The 17968-nt window shown below is 37.2% G+C and overlaps 2 protein-coding genes across 5 annotated transcripts in view; one reads left to right on the top strand and one right to left on the bottom strand.

Annotated features, from left to right (window-relative positions):
• The window catches only part of DNTT (DNA nucleotidylexotransferase), a 100566-nt gene extending 100364 nt beyond the window's left edge, over nt 1-202 (bottom strand). Inside the window, exon 1 of the mRNA XM_054515589.1 lies at nt 175-202. The gene's annotated coding sequence lies outside the window, so the exon portion shown is untranslated. The remainder of the gene's footprint in view (nt 1-174) is intronic.
• Nucleotides 36-17968, top strand: part of BLNK (B cell linker) — an 88354-nt gene continuing 70421 nt past the window's right edge. For 3 of the 4 annotated variants that reach the window (XM_036385765.1, XM_036385763.2, XM_036385767.2), the window contains exons 1-2: nt 2832-2937; nt 4489-4551. In XM_036385765.1, the coding sequence (XP_036241658.1) occupies nt 2863-2937; nt 4489-4551 (138 nt within the window). In that variant the 5' untranslated portion in view covers nt 2832-2862. Of the gene's footprint in view, nt 229-2831; nt 2938-4488; nt 4552-17968 lie in introns of those variants that run through there. The other variant, XM_054515588.1, reaches the window with a different exon arrangement.

Here is a 17968-nt window from a genome sequence, read left to right as displayed (position 1 = left end):
CATTCTTTATAGACTTATTTAGACTATGAGTATATTTTAGCATTTTACTTTAAGAATGTTTTTTCTCCCACCCACCATGAATACCAAGCCTGTCAATCACACTAACAACAACAAGATACATATGGGACAGTTTAGGAGGAAGAGCAGACATGAGAAACTGCTCCTTTAACTTACTTGGAATCAACTCCAACATGTGTGCCTGGGAGAAAAAAAAAAAAAAAGTATGTGGTAAGTCACGTTACTTTCATTATTTTTATATAAAATGGGAAAAAACAAACAGGGACAACAGTTTGTATTTTCTGTACTGTAATATTTCATTGACCTATTTTGCTCAAGTATATTTTCCTGGGGCAGTATTCCAATGTTACAACCAGTAAAACAAGTTGCTTGCTGCTGCTGAGGCATTTTGCAAAGCCGAACTTCACTGTGGAAGTTTTGAGATATGTTTAACACATTTAGAGCTCATGAATATATAGAGTAGTAAGAAATGCCAGCAGTATGATCTAGCAAACAGTTTCATACTGCTTTTTAGCTATGAAATCACAAATTGAGAACTTAATTTACAAAAAGCCAAGGAGCTGAAGCCTGCAAAAACTTGGTTTTTACATTGCTTGCACATTTCAGACTCTAGGAAATTAACTTTAGCCAATATATACTGTAAAGATGTGTTAACTCTGCTTGATATACAGATTCTGTATGGGAATTAATTTATCTTTAGAGGACAAAATACCTGGTGTATAAAATTTAGATTCCTCTGAAATTATGAAATTTCTTAATATATAGAATCAGATTTCTACCTTTTTTTGGAGGAGTGAAATTGTAAAACAGTGCAGATTAAAATTGTTAATGTCTCCAGTAAGACACAAGTTTCTAAAATAGCAGATTACTCTCTGCACACATACCAAATACATTTTTAAGCCTGCCAGGGTTCACAGCAGATCAGGAGGCTCCAGGGAATTTTCAAGTAGCAAGCGAGCCTGACCTGCCCTAGGCTAGTGCTGTTTCACATTCAGGTATCTAAATTCTGCTTCAAAATTTTATGTAAGCACCTGAAAGTTTGGAAAGAAACCATTTCTGTGGCCTGTCTTTATCTGGGGAACTCTGGAAGCTTCAGTATTCTGCTCAAGAACTCCTCCCACGACAGCCCTCACAACCAACATGTGTCCAAGTGCACATATTTATTTGGGTTTGTCACACCATGAGAGGTGACACATTACACAGAGGAACTAGAAGTATGAGGGTACTAGGTAGAATCAGTGATCAAATCTAAGGTTCCCCAGCCAACAAATCTTGAAATAACCCCCTTGAGGGTAATGGAAAGCAAGTGGAAGTGCATGACAATATTCTCCATTTCTGTCCCACACACTGAAGGACAGAAAACTACAGCATCAATTGAGCCAAGGGCAAAACCAGCATCAAGAGAGGAGACGCAGGAACCCAGATGAGCCTCCCCATGTCCCTGGTCTTTTTTTTTTTCTTCTTTTTTTTTCCCCTTTTGTCATTATGTTTAATCTGACTAAAACACTAATGGAAAAACATTTCCTGCAAGTCTTACAAGTCTCTTTGGTGGAACTAGCTGTGCTACAGCCCCTTTGGGAGCACAAAACTGAGCAGAACCTTCCCAAACAGATCTGCCTCATTCCATGGACAGAGGCAGACTGCACTAACCCTGGCCTTTTTAGAGACTGTCCTAAGAGCCTAGAACACAAATTAAGGCAATGTCAACACAGAAGGACTAGCCACAATCCAGTGTTGAGGGAGAGCAGAGAGAAACAGGAAAGAGAAGGAGGATGCTTGGGCACAGCAAGGTGGGGCAGCTGGCAGGGCAGAGCTGCAGCTCACCCTGCACTGCAGGAAGACAGCAGCTGGCAGCCAGGAGCAGTTCTCAGCATCTCAGTACTTCCAAAAATGCTCCCTGTCTGATGGGGAGGAGAAGGAGGAGCAGGTAGGGCTGGCAGCACACACTGAACTGCAAAATTCTTAAAGCACTATTTTTAATTTGCCTTTGAGATGTTCTGAACTAGGACTGCTTACGCCTACTCGATAAGCAAACAGCCTGCACTTCACATTATTAATGTTCCACACCTGATGCCAGCTGTTACTTGGTTGTTTCGTGTAAGCAGCCATTAAACCTGTAACTCACACATCTCCTGCTGAGCTGTTCCCAACTCATAACAACGCTACAAGAGACAAAATCACTCCTGCACTCAAACTAGGCAAGCAAACTTTCTTGTAAGGAATACATGCACCTCTCTCTTCTGGTTCTGCATATATATTGCTGCCTCCTGTCATCCAGGAAGATGGTGCCTCCCCTTGGAAAAACACACAGCCAACTTTCTGAAACACTGAACAACAAAAAGCACTATGAAATTCAACATCATTTTTTCATAATATGCCAGCCAAGCACCTCTAAGGTTTTTCTGAGGAGGCCAAATTTAAGATGCAAGAGCTTCAATCATATTTCTGCAACTCTGGGACTGGAGTTTTGCCAGATCCAGTTCTGCCAAGTCAGAAAATAGCAAAAAGGTATTCACTGGCAACACCTGATCTGTCAGTCACTCTAACAGTAAAAAAACATGCAGGAAAATTTTAAGGATAGCAGATGAGACACTTAAACTTTTTCAGTAATGGCAGTTATGTGCATATGTTGATATAACAACCAGTTCCTTATACTGGAGTCACTCACACAAGAACATTGGTACTTCCTAAATCACCCTTTACAGGCGTTCACTTTAAATGACCAAACAGGAAAAAAGTTGCAAAAAGGACTTCCTCTTCAGATTTCTACATCAGTAAAAAAACAGCAAAGCAAGAGTTCAGTAGTACTCTTGCAGATCAAGTGTTTTCTCCCCGGATAGAAGAATGACCACAAAACTACCGCCTCAAGAGGAGTTTGAGAACTGGACAGCTTTTCAAGTTGCAGATCTCTTAAGACAGGTACTGAATCTGTATGTAAGACTTTAGAGAGTTCAGTCTATATTCAGCTAGCAGAAACACTGAACTTATCCTTGAAAACCAGATATCTTATCCTACATCTACCACAAATATTTAATAGAGCTAAAAATAGTTTAGTCACCACTTATATTAATATAACTTCAGTTTTCTGTAGAAATCTAATTCATGGTAGAAGCAAAGATCTCCAACATTACAAACCATACAAAAAATGTTTACTTACAGGAGTATTGCTTATAAGAGAAAAGATATTTCATGCCCAAATTTATTTCCTGCTGGGAAAAAATAATCATTTCAGAGAAAGTATGTCTAGTTTTATATGTGAATATAGCTTTAAAATTTACAGCATGTCAATAAGAATCTACTCTTCATGTTTTCTTCTCAATGCATATATACACACAGTAGTTGCTAGATGTTGTTTAAGTTTAATGTACTTGAACTTTTGGGGGGAGGTTGAGTCAGTGCTTTGTTGGCTTGTATATTTCTTTGCTCTACAAGATAAAATACACATTTAATATTTAAACACTATCAGTTTTAAGTAGTCTAGAAATACAGAATTATCTTAGGAAAGCCACATAACTATGTCTATAAGAACTTATTGCACTAATATTTCTCTGTTAGCATCTGATTTGGTCACTACTGATACTGACATTTACACCTCAGCATTACAAATGCTAAAACTCAATTTGAGAGTGGTACATTCTTAAAGAAAAGATTCCCAAAATTTTTTGCCACTTTCTACGCATAATAGTTAACTTCTTTTAAAAGCCACACTAAGCCATCTAATACACTATGAGATTTTTAGGACATCTTCAGCCTTGATCCATTCTTTTCCACTTTTTAATAGAAAATCCAATGTGTCCATTTTTTTCCAAACTACTATTCAGTAGTTAGTTCTATTTCAAGATGTAATATTTCTGGACATTCTGGTTTCATTTTAATTAATAATCAACATCATCTTTGTTAGAAAACACAATTACCACAACCAAGTTACAGGAAAAAAATCCTGTTTCTGAGCCTGAGTTCTTTCCAGCAATGCCCATCAGCATGGTAAGTGCAAGACACAGCCCAAATAGCTGGTGCCAAAGTCAAGCAGAGCAAACAGAGGTTGGTAAACAGCCATGTGGGATGATGGCATGGCTACTGCTGAACTTTTGCCTCAGGTTACCTTTTAACCTGTTTCTAATTCTGGCTTCTTATCCCACAGCAATCCACAGTATTTCTGTTGGGCTCCTTGTTCCACTTATATGACATTTGCTGCTTCGAAATTTGTTCTTGTCTACTCCATTCACAATTTCATTAGCCCTTATCCCCTGTAATCCTTCTTCCTAAGAAAGGGATAATACTATGTCTTATCTCTTATGTGAAAGTCACTGCCTAAGCATTACAGTTACTCAATATTCTTTTTCTAATTATCCTTGTCAAGTAGTATAACAATTTCCACAACCCTGAGTATTTGAGCATGGAAATATTAGTTTGTTTACAAATGCCAAGTTTCACACTCTTGTAATAATCTTGTCTTTTTTCTCACCCCAGTTTGGAATGTCTGAATCTGCTGTGGTTGTAGAAAAACTGTGCATGAATGGATCTCGTTTCTTGGTAAGCAAATATTCCATAAGAGCTCTCACTCAGGTGTATTTCAGCTTGAGGATTGTACTCCTTACAGTGCCAGGAAATAATGTGGAATGTTTCCTAATGGGTTGATTTCCACCTCTGACTTGAGGAATCCCCCTACACAAAAGAAATCCCAGTCAGCCTTCCCCCCTCCAGAGAAAAGGCAGATATAATCAGCCATCAGCACACAGGTGTGGCAGGGGACAGCTCATGAAATATGAGGATGTTGTGGGCTTTTTTAACAATATAGATATTTTAAAGCCATCATTTATGTAAAAGCTTTTTCATAAAATTTGCATGATTAAGAACATTTACCAGCACAGAATTGTACATAAATTTTATAGTAAAAGTTTAAAGAAACAATGTCTGAAAAATCTGATAATGTCCTTTCCTGACCTCTGTGGAATTTTTTGTATGAGCATGCTTAATTGATTGCAACTAATTAGGAGAGAAGACTAAAGTAACTCCTTGAATTGCAGCAATTCCTCTACCAATAATATCATTTGTGTAGCTACTGAAGTTCCTTAAAATCTGTTCTAAAGGTAAAATTATTGTTATGGTGCATTTATGCACTGCAGAGATAATACATTTGCTTGGCAATTCATTGCTCAACAGAACTGTTTCCTGGGTGCATCAGGAGTTACACCTGCTGTTTATTCTAACAAGAGCTTCAGTGCTGCAACATGATTCATGAGACTGCAGGTGCACCATGGGCACAGAGTAAAAGTGGGTTTTACCAACAGCTCACACCAATGCAGGGGGGCTGACAAAGCTGCCAAGTCCACACTGATGCCTGTCCCATCCATCCATTACTAACTGGATCACTGAAGGTGCTGCAGTCTCCATCACTGGATGAGAGGCAGTGAAGTTAAAGCTAAGGGTGGATGTGGCAGCTTCCTGTGGCTCTGCAAACAAAGCTGTAGAGCAGCAGTGGACTGAGAAGTAATTTCAGATGTTAGTGGTAACCTATTCAAAACACAAGTGAAAAAAGCAAGGAGAACAATGGATGATCTTTGGACAGTCTACAGTAGAAAAGTAGTATGAGTAAAAACGAAAGTATTTGCTAGTATGTTCTCCAAACTATGTAGTATCTTCAAAATACCTTTAAAGACTATTTTGCACTGCAGAAAACATAGCATTATACATACAACACAATAAGCAACATCCATTTTTTATGTCTGTATAGAAAAATTGAGACAGGTCTGACATACTGGTAGAAACTTTCCGACAAATTTTATATATTCTTTAATTGAATTGTTCAGTAGCATTGTCAACATGATAAATCTGCATGCTTGAAACAGAATTATGACAATACTAAAAAGAATTCAAATACCTATATTTTTCTATCATTAATAGCCTTATTTGACTAATTGTAAGATGCTCTTCTCTTATGTACAAGCTAACACATATATCAACTTAAAAGTAATTAAATCAGCAGCCAAGTTTTTATTCCAAGCTCCTAGCCCAATATACGAGAAATCTGTACTATGCCAGAAATTAAATGTTCCTTATCTTCTACAAGGTGTATTTTAGAAGGCACAGCCTTAGTAGGGCTACCTTAGCAGTATACATCAGAGTAACCATATGTTGGACATTTCCACTCAGAAAATCTGAGTTTCTTTCTACATGACATATAGCATGATTCCCTAACTGCATCTACTGTTCTGTGTAGAGGTGTTCAGAATTCAAAAATCCTAAAAATCCTGAAGCTGTTATGTGCCTGTTAAGTGTCTTTTACAAGAATCTGAGGGTTTGCACTTCAGTTTATCCTTCAGTTATAAGAAGAATATGATTTCCTTCTACTCCTGTCTGAAAAGTCTAAACAGAAGCTCAATATCACCTTTAGACATTGAGTGTAGAATCACTAGAGAAAAGCTGGCCGTCTATCACTACACAGCAATGAACCAAAAAAACTAAGCCCAAAACCCTTAAAACAAAACACTTGAACAAGCCAGATTACACCTACTAAATAGAAGTGACAGGTTTGCCTTTGCATAGTAATTTTTAAAAAGCAAATACAGGTTTGCTGCTGTGTGTGCATAGAGATCCTGTGCACACATGGAGATCTCACAATACATGTGCCGTGTTTCTTTGTGTCTAGCAAAAGTTAGATGAATATTTAGATACAGCTCTGGTTTGCTGTGAGATCTGTTAGGAATCGCTAAAAGTGAAAAATCCTTTTAGCCTGGCAGATAAAGAAGAAAGCAACTCTGTGGTATCTAACACGAGAATACAGTGAGCTTCCCCCACTGCACCTTCAGAGAGGCCCAAGTTGCTGTTTTACCTTTGCATCAGCTGAAAGATTGTCTTCCATCCCAGCTGCAGAAGGCACCTCCAAGTGCCTGGGAAGGCAGGGAGGGCACTCCAAGGGGAGCCACCCCAACACCAACCCATCCCAGCCAAGCCCTTCTTCTGACAGTGTGACTCCTCCAGCCTGCCCCAAACCCCTGCTATGGCACTGACCCCTAAGAACATGCTGTACAGGGTTTTGTGCCAGTGAGATGAGCCAAAATCCAGAGGTGGTGCCAGCCCACTTCTGGGCAGCACTGGAGAGAAGCTTTCCTAGAAAGAAAGATCTGCAGCCAGCACACTGCACTTTTAGCAAAGATGTAAACACCAACCCACCAGATGTGCCTTTATTTCCTGCTTTTCCAGTGAGGACACTCATCTTTTCAATTTTTCCAAAGAGGAACATTGTCAAATGTTGGGAAAATGCTGCAGAAGGTAATCATCCTATAGCCTGCCACTGAACTAACAGGAAACAACTGAGGGAGCCATCCTGCACAAAATCCTTCATGTCAAATGCAAACTGCATTTTATTTGAAAGTGAATCAAACATTTATCAACAGTAAGGTCTTTTTGAACTTTAAAGTGTTTGGAGTCATGCAGGCATTATAGCCACAAAATCTGTGATAACTTGGCCACAACACCTTAAATCAATTTGACTGCCTTCAGAATAAAAATAATCAACATTTATATGGTCATTTCTTTGAATATTTCTTCCCTTTGAGTGGCTAAAAAACAATCATTTTTATGGTAATATCATATTCTATTTTATAAACATACCGAGCATCCAAGTGAACTTTTCTAGGAAACTAAATTACATGCATTTCATAAAAATTTAGAAGTAATAGGTCTTCTTTTACGCTTCTGTAGAATCTAAAACCACAAAAGGTTGGTATATTAGATCTGAAGTGTACCATGCAGTTTCATTTTTCATCAATAGTACCATACTTGTGATAGTTACTCAATATGCAGGTCACATCTGAGTGATGCTAATCTAGTCCTAATGTGCAAATCAGCATTAAGCCACAGCTGCATTGCACAGGGCATATTATATTCTCTCTTGCTTTTTAATGTCTGAACTTGCTACAGTGTGCTCCTGGCTTTTCAGTTCCCTCTAAGTGTAGGTTGCTTGTTTGATGGGTTTTTTTTTAATTCTGTTTTGAATTCCCAGTGACAGATTGAAAAAGATATAAAAACAGGAAAGTTTTACTTGAACTTCAGAACTGAAAATAGGAGACTTTCTTACTAGATTTGTATATAAAAATTTACTAAAAGAAATCTAAACACAGCAAAAATGGTCAGGCATTGATTCTAAACCACTTTCATGTATTTCTCCTCTTTCTTGCTCTTTCAAAATGTGTTTTGAATTGCATGACTGGAATAGGAATGCCCTGGAGAAAACCAGAGCCATGTTATTCACAAATACTCTACTGGGGATTTTTGAATAATATTTAAAAAATGGAACCTGTGTCTTCCTGTGGGACGCTCCTGACTCCCTGCCAGTGCAAAACACTGCCAGAGCTTGTCAGGTTCAACTCACCGAGCCTGTCCTTTGACATCCATTTCTGTCAGCATTGCTACTGAGAAAAAGCAGCTCTTGTCCAGAAAAAGCAACCCTGGTCTCACTTGGGTGCTCCCTCCCATCCTTGCAATGCAGAAGCAGCAGACAGGAAAGTAGGAACCACATCTGCTTTCAATAGTGACCACAACAACCAAACACACCACACCTAGAGCTCCTCTGCTGCTATTTGAAACCTCGCACCTTCCCCAGTCTCAGCTAAAAGAGTATTTCCCAATGATGGGAGTGATATTTTCACAGCATGGGGTATGGGAATAGGTGGAAAGACATTAAAATTCGTTTAGGTGGCTTGGATTTTGGCTTGGAAAAAAGATAACCAGCATCAGGTTCTGTTCAGATTGATCTGACATCCACCCCTGTATAGTTAGTTTTACAAATAAAATTCAGACCATGAATGCCTTGAGTTTCCAGAGAGGGGGAAAAAATCTTTTCTATAAAAACAAAAGAAATTGAAGAATTACCAAGTACATTCTTATAAGCTAATTCTTCTGGGAAAGAGCAAAAAGAGTCTTGCAGTGTTTTCCCTGGGTGTCTAGTGAGGATAGAAAGCTTAGGTAAGTTCAGAGAAGCATGGTCCCAGGTACAGGTCCTATTGAGTCCCACCCACGGGCTGGCTGTTGACACCTTAATGCCCTAAATGCATATCCAGGGTTTAATAATATACTATATATCTCAGAAAGCCATAAAATAAGCTTTTTGCAATGACACAAAACTTTAATATTAAAGTTTTGGCATACCAAATTGTTTTGGAAATAGCATTGTTTGTCCTGCCTTTGGCAAGCACACAAGGTTACCATGGCAAAAAAAGGGATTGCTCACCACAGAAAACTGATGTTACAAAAATACACATCTTCAGCTACAAAACTAAATTAGGCCACGTAACTGCATCAATTTAGTTGCATTTTTACACTATTTTCATTCCTCTGACATTGCTTTCTCCTATTTATCTACCATCTGCCACCTTCCCCCTTTGCATTTCACCACGGCTAAGCCCCTCTTCACCTACTCCCCTTTAAACCTCCTTGCCTCCAGTGCCTTCCAACCCCTAGTGCTTTGTTTCTGCTCCTCTTTTAGCCAGGGCCCTCCTTCCCGTTGCTCCTTAATTAGTTTCTATTGGTCACGGATTGAAATTTCTCCTACTGACATTCCTCGTGGATGTACAGTCCTTCAGGCTTGCCTCATTTCCATTCTTCACAGATGTAAAGGTTTCCTGTCAGAGGCAGCAGAAGTGGCTTAGATATCAAAAGTATTTTTTTCAGAAACACCTTATATTCCAGGTGTATTTCTACAGGCTGTGCTCACTTTCTCAGTGAAGAGAGGATACTAGTAGGAGCTGGACACCTTAAGAGCTGGGTCTCTTTTGTGCAAAGAGAAGTGATCTTAGCACCTATCCCTTTAGCAAGTACCTCACAGACTTTGAAAACACAGTTAAAATAAAGCTGTTTAAAATGAAAGTTTTCAGGGCAGGAAGAAACTGAAAATAGTTCCTTCTCCAGGGAGACAGATGCAAAACATTAAAAGAGAAGGCAGAAAACATAAAGAGTAGAGCAGTACAAGCTTTGCTCCCGAGCAGTTCTTGCAGGGATGCAGTGGGGGGCAGAGCAAAGGGCCAGGTAAGAACAGCTCCCTGGGTCCCCTGAACATCAGCACTGCCAAGTCCAGAGGGCTTTGGTTCTGTTTGTAACCAAATAGGAAACTGTTTCTGAAAGCAGAATCAGCTACTCAGAGTCATTTCAAGAAGAAGAAAATGCTAAGAGCATGTCTTAGAAAGACAAATGTTGTTTAACTTATCCTGTAACTAGAAACAAAGAGTCACCTGAAAGAGGCATGAGCTAAAAGAAATGATATTTTACAGCTAAGCACCTCTGCTGCTTATCAGTCATCTTCAACCAGGTCATAAGGTACAAGGGTACTGCATAAGACAATTGTAAAGTAAAAGCAAAATCTGCATATTTATCCTTATTCTCAAAAAAAAAAAAAAAAAGGCAAACGAAATATGAAGCTGTATTATTGAATGTAGATACAATTTCTGAAATCCAGGGCACTCTGAAGATACACATCATTCTTGGCATACAAGAACACATGTCATTTTAGCAATCAAGTTATTACTTAAACATATATGAATATTAGCAAATAAAACACTCCAAAGAAATTATTAGACTGAGATATAAAGTCAAACATCATTATCACCAGATTCCCATGATAGTTAGCTTAGAAACTGAATTTTATCCAATAATTTTGAATTCTTTCCCTGCCAAGTATTTTCAAATATCTCAAAAGCAACTTAATAAAACTGTCTAATGTCATAACCCAGCAATGGAATCCTGCAGTAAAAAATCCTGAGCCCATGCAAAAGTATTTATTGCAGGAGTGGCCCCTTATATTTTTCTGTGACAGAAGAGTATTTCTATTCATATTCCAAATGCTGCTGCCAGAAATTATTTGAACACATTCTTTTTGTTTGTTTTGTGCAGTAGTTGCAAAGGATGTAAAGTGCTTGTATGCTTTCCAGTCTTTAAGCTCCAGCCCATAACAATTCAATTGAATTTTAAATGTCATGATAATCATAATTACATTAAATATGGATTAAAGGAATATCTTTTGACACAGAATTCTTTGTTCCTAAAGTTTGCTGATAATTTTAAATGTTGAGTTTTGTGTACCTTTCAACTTCAGGGAACATGAAAAATAATGTGAGAAGTTGTGGAAAATAAAGCCACTGTGTCATAGTTTCTAACGTGGACTTTGTAAGCCCTTCACTGAAAAATAGGAAAACTCCAGAGAGCCTTGGGCTTTGTAATTTTTAATTTCCTCCTGTTTCTGTTTTGTTCAAGTATCCTAGTTATAAAAGTGCACCTCTTCTTTTGAGAATTTGTGATTAGAAGAGTCTTCATTTTGGTTGCTTTTGTACTTGTTCCTTCACGAAAGATCAGGGGATTTGACAATGCATCTAAGTTGCTTCATAATAGCAATGTCCAAAATCACTATTAACATTTAAAAATCGAGCCAGAAACTATAATCACTACCCCATTGTTAAATACCAGCTGCTAACCAGTTCAGAAATCTTCTAGCATGCCTAATCAGAATTTAGTCCTTCTGCTTTCCCATTATCTGTTTCCAATGCAATTCCTCATTCTCCACTCTTTACTTCATCCTTAAAGGGGTGGCTGAAGAGGGGCACTGTAGTGCTCTTAACCTGAGAGATATTTCCAAAGGCTTCTGGCAAAATACACTTCTCTGCAGTAAAGACTAAAGCCAGCTGAATATTAGCAATTCTCATGAGAAAGTATGAACAAAGTTAAAAATTGATGTGGCAGAGGAGTTTTTCCAAGAAAGGGCTGACTCTTAGGGCTCTGTTGGTTTGGAAAGGTGAACACATGTACAATTCCATGGAAAACAAGAAAACCCTGTGAGAACCAGAGAATGTAGCAGGGAGAAGGGACTCCTTGGGAAAAGGCTGGAGAGAGTCTGAAGTTTGAAGTTGTCTGTTTCTACTGAGTTCAGAAAGGGAGAAATTCATCAGCCTTCTGTGTAAAAACAGGATTGCATTATGTACAGCTGACTTTAGTCTAAGTTTCTGTTGCAAACAGAGGGAACCTGGAAAGGCCTCGAATATTAACATTTTATTTGAGGCAGTGGGTGATGTTAGTGCCAAAATGAGATAAATTTCCAAAGAGATACATTTCAAGCTGCTATTCTAAATTAAAGAACTAACTGGAGTCCTAAGTGCAGAAATTAAAAATAACTAGAAATTATTGAAAAAAAAATTAAAGGAACTTCCATTAAAAAAAAGGCAGGAAAAGGAATACCCTTTTGTTGAAACCTGTCTGGATATTGCAACTACAAAGCTACTAATTGTAAAGTGACATGAATGAACCTAAAACAAGTACACTGTTACCTCCACAGAACATCCACAGGGGTGATAAGTGAGGATGATTATGCCAGGACAGTTCTGCTGGTAGATTTTCACTTAGAAACCCTTGTAAGTGAAAATCTACCAGCAGAACTGGTAGATTTTCACTTACAAGCCTAAGATTTAGGTATAACCCACAATAACCTGAGCATTTTTTGCTAATGTTGACTGAGCTATTATGGCTGTATTAAAAAGCCTAAGGCATCTAAAATGAAAGTACATGAAGTCTGCAATGCAAAGTTATAGAAACTAGAAACACTGAGGAAGTTACCAAGAGTCAGGGAGTTTCCCTTAGTAAAATGAAGCCATTCTGGGTTTTTTTGCAGGATGACATCTGCTCTGAATAAGCAAGATGATAAGGGGAAGGGGAGAAAAAAGCAAACACAACAGGAACACCAAGCCTATAGATTGCTACTAATGTAGTGACTTCTGAATTTCAATGTAATATTGTCTTTAATTTAAAATTATCAGTAGATGTCTTGCAAAAGCTGTCAGTTTTCAGCATACTGCTAAGAGCAAAAGCTTTCAGCCATTCTTAGAATGGCTCAAAAGACACTATTCAATATTTATCAGTCTTTCCATATCTAAAAACTCATGGAATCTGCCCATATTAAAAAATAAAAACAGAACACACACAAATGCAATTGCAGAGATCTTTCATGAGTTTTCCCAGTGCCAGTTTTGTGCATAAGCACAGACCTTACCATTAGGGAATCTGGCCTGGAGTTTGGGTTGGACTGCTGGGAAACCACATCACACACTGGGGCTCAGGAAGAGGCATGCTGGAAAGAATTTAGAATTCCCAGAGGTCCTACAAAACCAGTGTTTAGAAGAATAAGAATTTCAATCATTTCATATATTTTAGGTCCCTGGAACATTGAAGAGTAAATTCTTTTCAAAATTCACATTAGTGTGTCAAATGCAGAAACACAGATTCTACTTGTAGGGTGTTTGACTTTTTCTAGGCACTCTTACCTGCAGCATTTTACTTCACTTTAATAAGCAGATAGGCACAAAATTCCTACAAAATATATTTTAAATTGTTTATTAATATTCTTTCAATATGCTATAGAAGATTTTTACTTTGTTTCTTTGCTTTTCTATTTATTTCTTCCAATGTTCCTGTACAGCTGGACATTTTCCCTTAACAGTTAAACCATTTTGTCCCCTGCTACTTGAATGCAATTTACACTTTTAAAAGGTGTTATTATCTGCATCCATTTCAACAGAGTCCTTGAAAAACCTAAGACAGAGAATTATTAAAACTTTACAAATGCCATAAGGTTCATTTCTCATGGTATGACCCTGATAGAGTAAAAATTTGATTTTCTATCAAACGTACTTAAATGTCCCATTAGACATCTAGAACATCTAATCAGCATAATATGAGGAGGCAGGGTGCTTAACCATCTGAATGTAGGATGAGATACAAACCAACTTAACAAGTCATACCATTTTTTGGTTAAAAAAATTACAGGCATTAGACTACAAACATATGTTATCTATTTATAGCTGATGACCTATTTTATTCACTCAGAACTACTCAAGGCAAATGCTGACATTTGCCCTAAACCCCTAGTTTCCTGTGAAGGGGAAAATGCAACACTTCATTTGTGTTTTAGATTGTCTGGGTCCCATAGTATATAAAAAGTATATTAGAGAAATGTCTGTATGCACCAGCTTTACACTGTAAGTGAAAGAGACTCTCCACTGGAACAAACAAACAAACCAACCTCAAAACCTCACTCTTTTACCTGAATATTTTTGATTCAGGTTACATCAGAGTATCTGAAATGCATCTGTACAAACACATCACCAAATTTTGAAGAGGCAGCAGGAAAAAAGGGCAAATAAATTCTGTAACAGTATCATCCCCAAAGCCTGGGGTTTATTTGCTCATACATACACTTTCCAAACAGAAAGTCCTCTACTGACAAAATTTCAGTGTTTTTTAGAACTGTACCATGCATTATTTATGGTGTTATCGTTTCTTCCTTTTCCCTGTCCAATTAAGTACTCTTGAACTTTACAGTGTAGAGCTACATTTTCTGTTGGGTCTTGAAGGACTTTTGTGACTCTGCTCATGAATAAATTCAGAAATATATAAAACTAAGGAACTCAACAATTAGGTCATAGGAGATTTTTTTATGTTTTCCTATGTTTTTCATCACAACACAAACCACCACATTAATTCCAAATGTGATAAATATCCATTTGGCCAGCACAGATAAAACTGGTATCATTTCATATTGGCAGACAATAGCTGAAATTCCACTACACAACATGAAGTATGGTTGCAACATCAAGAGTTTCTTGGATATGATTTTGCCTTTGTTGAGCTTCAGCTTGAAGTTACCTAAACTTGCCAATTTTCATCAGCTAAAGCCAAACAGAGCCACTTTTGTCATGTTAAACAGTATCCAGATTCACTGACACTCTGCAAAAGCCTAGCTATCAGTCAGGTCAACAACTCTTCCAACATCCAGCTCCTGATCCTGTGCACCTCACACACATCTGAATGAGCTGCACATTGCCTCTCTCACACATGGATAATAGTGGGAAACTGTAGTCATTTTAAAAACATATTACAGTGGGAAATGCCAGGGTCACTGACTTGGCAGATAATGCAAAAAAAAAAAGGAAAAATATATTTTGTTTTTCCTTATTTAAGTGTTCTAGAAGACATCTGGTCATACTACGCAAGTATATTATTTGGCTGGGTAATTACAGTCACACGTAAAAAGCAGTAGAAAGTACTAAGTAAATAAAGTTTTACTTTTATTACTCAATGTTTTCTTTTTCTGGACTAAAAATACAACACTTCTGTTTAGTTTTATCTAAAATACAACACTTCTGTTTAGTTTTATCTAAGAGACACACCACTATGGGCTATTTCTTTAATTTATATGGACAAGTTTCTTAACTGATTTTGTTTTCTAAGTCTGCATGTCTGAAGTTTAAAATCTGTGCTTCCCTTCCCCCCTCCCAGAAAAATAAGTGACTGTAAAATACAGATTTAGCAACAACACCCATCCATTTCATCACCGTCTTACATTATTAGGGAGTTTGATTTTTTTCTTTTTTTTTTTACTTTTATTGCACCAGAAATGGCTACAAGTAATTGGAACCTATAATTGAAGTAAAATGGTCATGGCTAGCAGCTTTACTCACTAGAATGAATGTGGAAAGCCACGCTAAAAAATAGTACTTAGAGTATTTCTTGAACTATGAAGAAACTTAAGTAATCAAACTTCCCGGTTTTATCCAAAAAAGTTTTTATTTTGATCATGGTCAATTAAAAAAGAACTGGATTCACATTTGTAATGAGTTCATATTGAACTCATTACAAACCTTTTGACACTTCTAATAAACAATTTGCCAGCAATTGATAATTGACATATCAAAATTCAAATGCTCTCTCTTTTTGTTCTTTTCCTGTTTTACAAGTGTATATACCCAATTGTAAGGATGGCTGTTATGTAATATGATCATCCATTATTGCCTCTTGACCTTCACAAATCATCAAATCATTTAGAGAGCAGCATATATGTTTTTATATATGTTTAGTGTTCATACAATTCCTAGTTTGCTTCTGCATGCAAACCCTACGTGATAGTCACCCTGCACAATAAAATTCTTTAAAACCTCGATTAAAGCATTTAAATGTAAGAAATGGAAATAGTCACTCTAAGCTAAATTTCAGTATTAGTCAATGGTTTGAGGGTGAGAAAGGGAGAGATAAAATTAACCAACAGTGACTTTTCCTAAAAAGAAATTACTCCCACACACAAGGAAACTGGGGTTAAGAGAGTAATTTGAAGTTAACATGTTGGTCACACTCATACCAACATAAATATCACTGGCTTCCAGATACCATTATAAGGACAGGCTAATATTAGAACTGTTCAAAATATGTGTATTGTTTTCCTGGAACAAGCTTATTTTGGAAGCCATGTGAATCTTCTGAAATTACTAGGATGTGAAAGGACATTTGCATGCACAGTTTTGACCTCTTCTCTTGCTCTTTGCCTGTTAATATATCTCAGCTGGTTTGTCTTTTAACATTCCAAAACTTCCAGTAGCTTTCACAGTGCAACCTTTCTCAAAGAAAACATGTTGCTTTTCCTTTCTCTCCACACTGAACTCTGCACAAACTTGGTAATAGATTTAAAGACATACTGCTCCAAAATGGTGCAATGGCAGCATCCTGAAACTCAAGTGCTGCTTTATGAATTGCCAGGAAAGGAAAGAGTGTCTGTATGTCAGTGGAAATTTGGAATTTCTTGTAAGCATTTAATCTTGGCTGTCAACAACATATTGGGTCATTGACTTATAAAGCTTTGAAGCAAAAATATTTATTTTTAGACACTTAATATATATTCTGATATTTATTTCACTTCAAGAGTCATGCTTGCTAACTACTGTAATTTAAATTTCAAAAATGGGTAGAAAAAGTTTTTTCTGAAGAAGATTCATGTATATTTTATATAGTGGAAGGGTCACTCCAATGACATTTGGCATCATTTTTAGAACCCACACCAATTGCCTTGCTCTCAATTAACTTGGGTCACTTCAAGAATGGGCCAAAAGGAAATCTGTTCCACATGCATTCCTGAACAGTACCTAATGCTATAAAATATGAATATACTAGGAGCATGATTTTAAAATCTGAATACTTTGAAGGTTTGAGAATTTCAGATGTAGACAGACTTCACTGGGTACCATAAAGTGTCAAAGAGAAAAAGATTGATATTTACATTTATGAAGATTTATCATGCTGAAAGGGAAGGGAAAGATTCACATGCTGGGTACCCCAGGACCTTGATTAAACATGCAGATCCAGCATGAAATCCAAATAAATAAATGTTTGTGTGTAAAGACCAAGCAGCAATTCAGAAGTATAAAAAACACAGATCACTTACATACTTGGCATGTGTGCTTCACAGTCTGTAGAGCAATATAAATATACACAGGAACACCAAAACTTTCACCTAATATATTGAGTCCTGTATCCAAAACTAGATCTACTTTTTCCTATTGAAATCACCTAACAGTCTAACATCTGTTAGACAGATATGTCACTTGACAAACAGGTCATTGTACTGTTAAATTTCCATGCAAAAACAAAGGCGGTGAAAAACTTTCAAAGCACCTTTTCCTTTGCTTCTTTCTAACTGACACTAACTGTTCGGGTCTTGACAGCTAAAGTAAAAGGAAATCAAACCTCTCAAATTAAGTTACTCTCTACTTTGATAGCTATTCCACAACATCTATCATCCAGAAGCATCATTAGCACCAGACATGTTGCACTGACAAAAGATATTGTTGATTGCATTAATTGCATTGTTAATTGCAGAAAATACTTTAATTAAACCATTTAAACACACTAACAAATTTACTGGCATCCCAGAAAGATGGGATATTGGGGTATGGGGGAGGAAATGCTCTATCTACAGGCTGTCTTCAAATTTCCAAACTGAGAAAAATAAAGCAGATGTTTAAACCAAATACCCTTAAACACTTTGTAGCTGAGTACTTAGAAAGTTTGCAAAGCTCTTTGTGTCACTGGTACACATTGAGTAATACTGTACTAGCCTTTGGCTTTGCCCCTTCAAGATCTCAAA

This window comes from Molothrus ater, chromosome 8 (genome assembly GCF_012460135.2).
Source record: "Molothrus ater isolate BHLD 08-10-18 breed brown headed cowbird chromosome 8, BPBGC_Mater_1.1, whole genome shotgun sequence".
Taxonomy (NCBI): domain Eukaryota; kingdom Metazoa; phylum Chordata; class Aves; order Passeriformes; family Icteridae; genus Molothrus; species Molothrus ater.
This window is presented reverse-complemented; position numbering and strand designations above follow the sequence as displayed.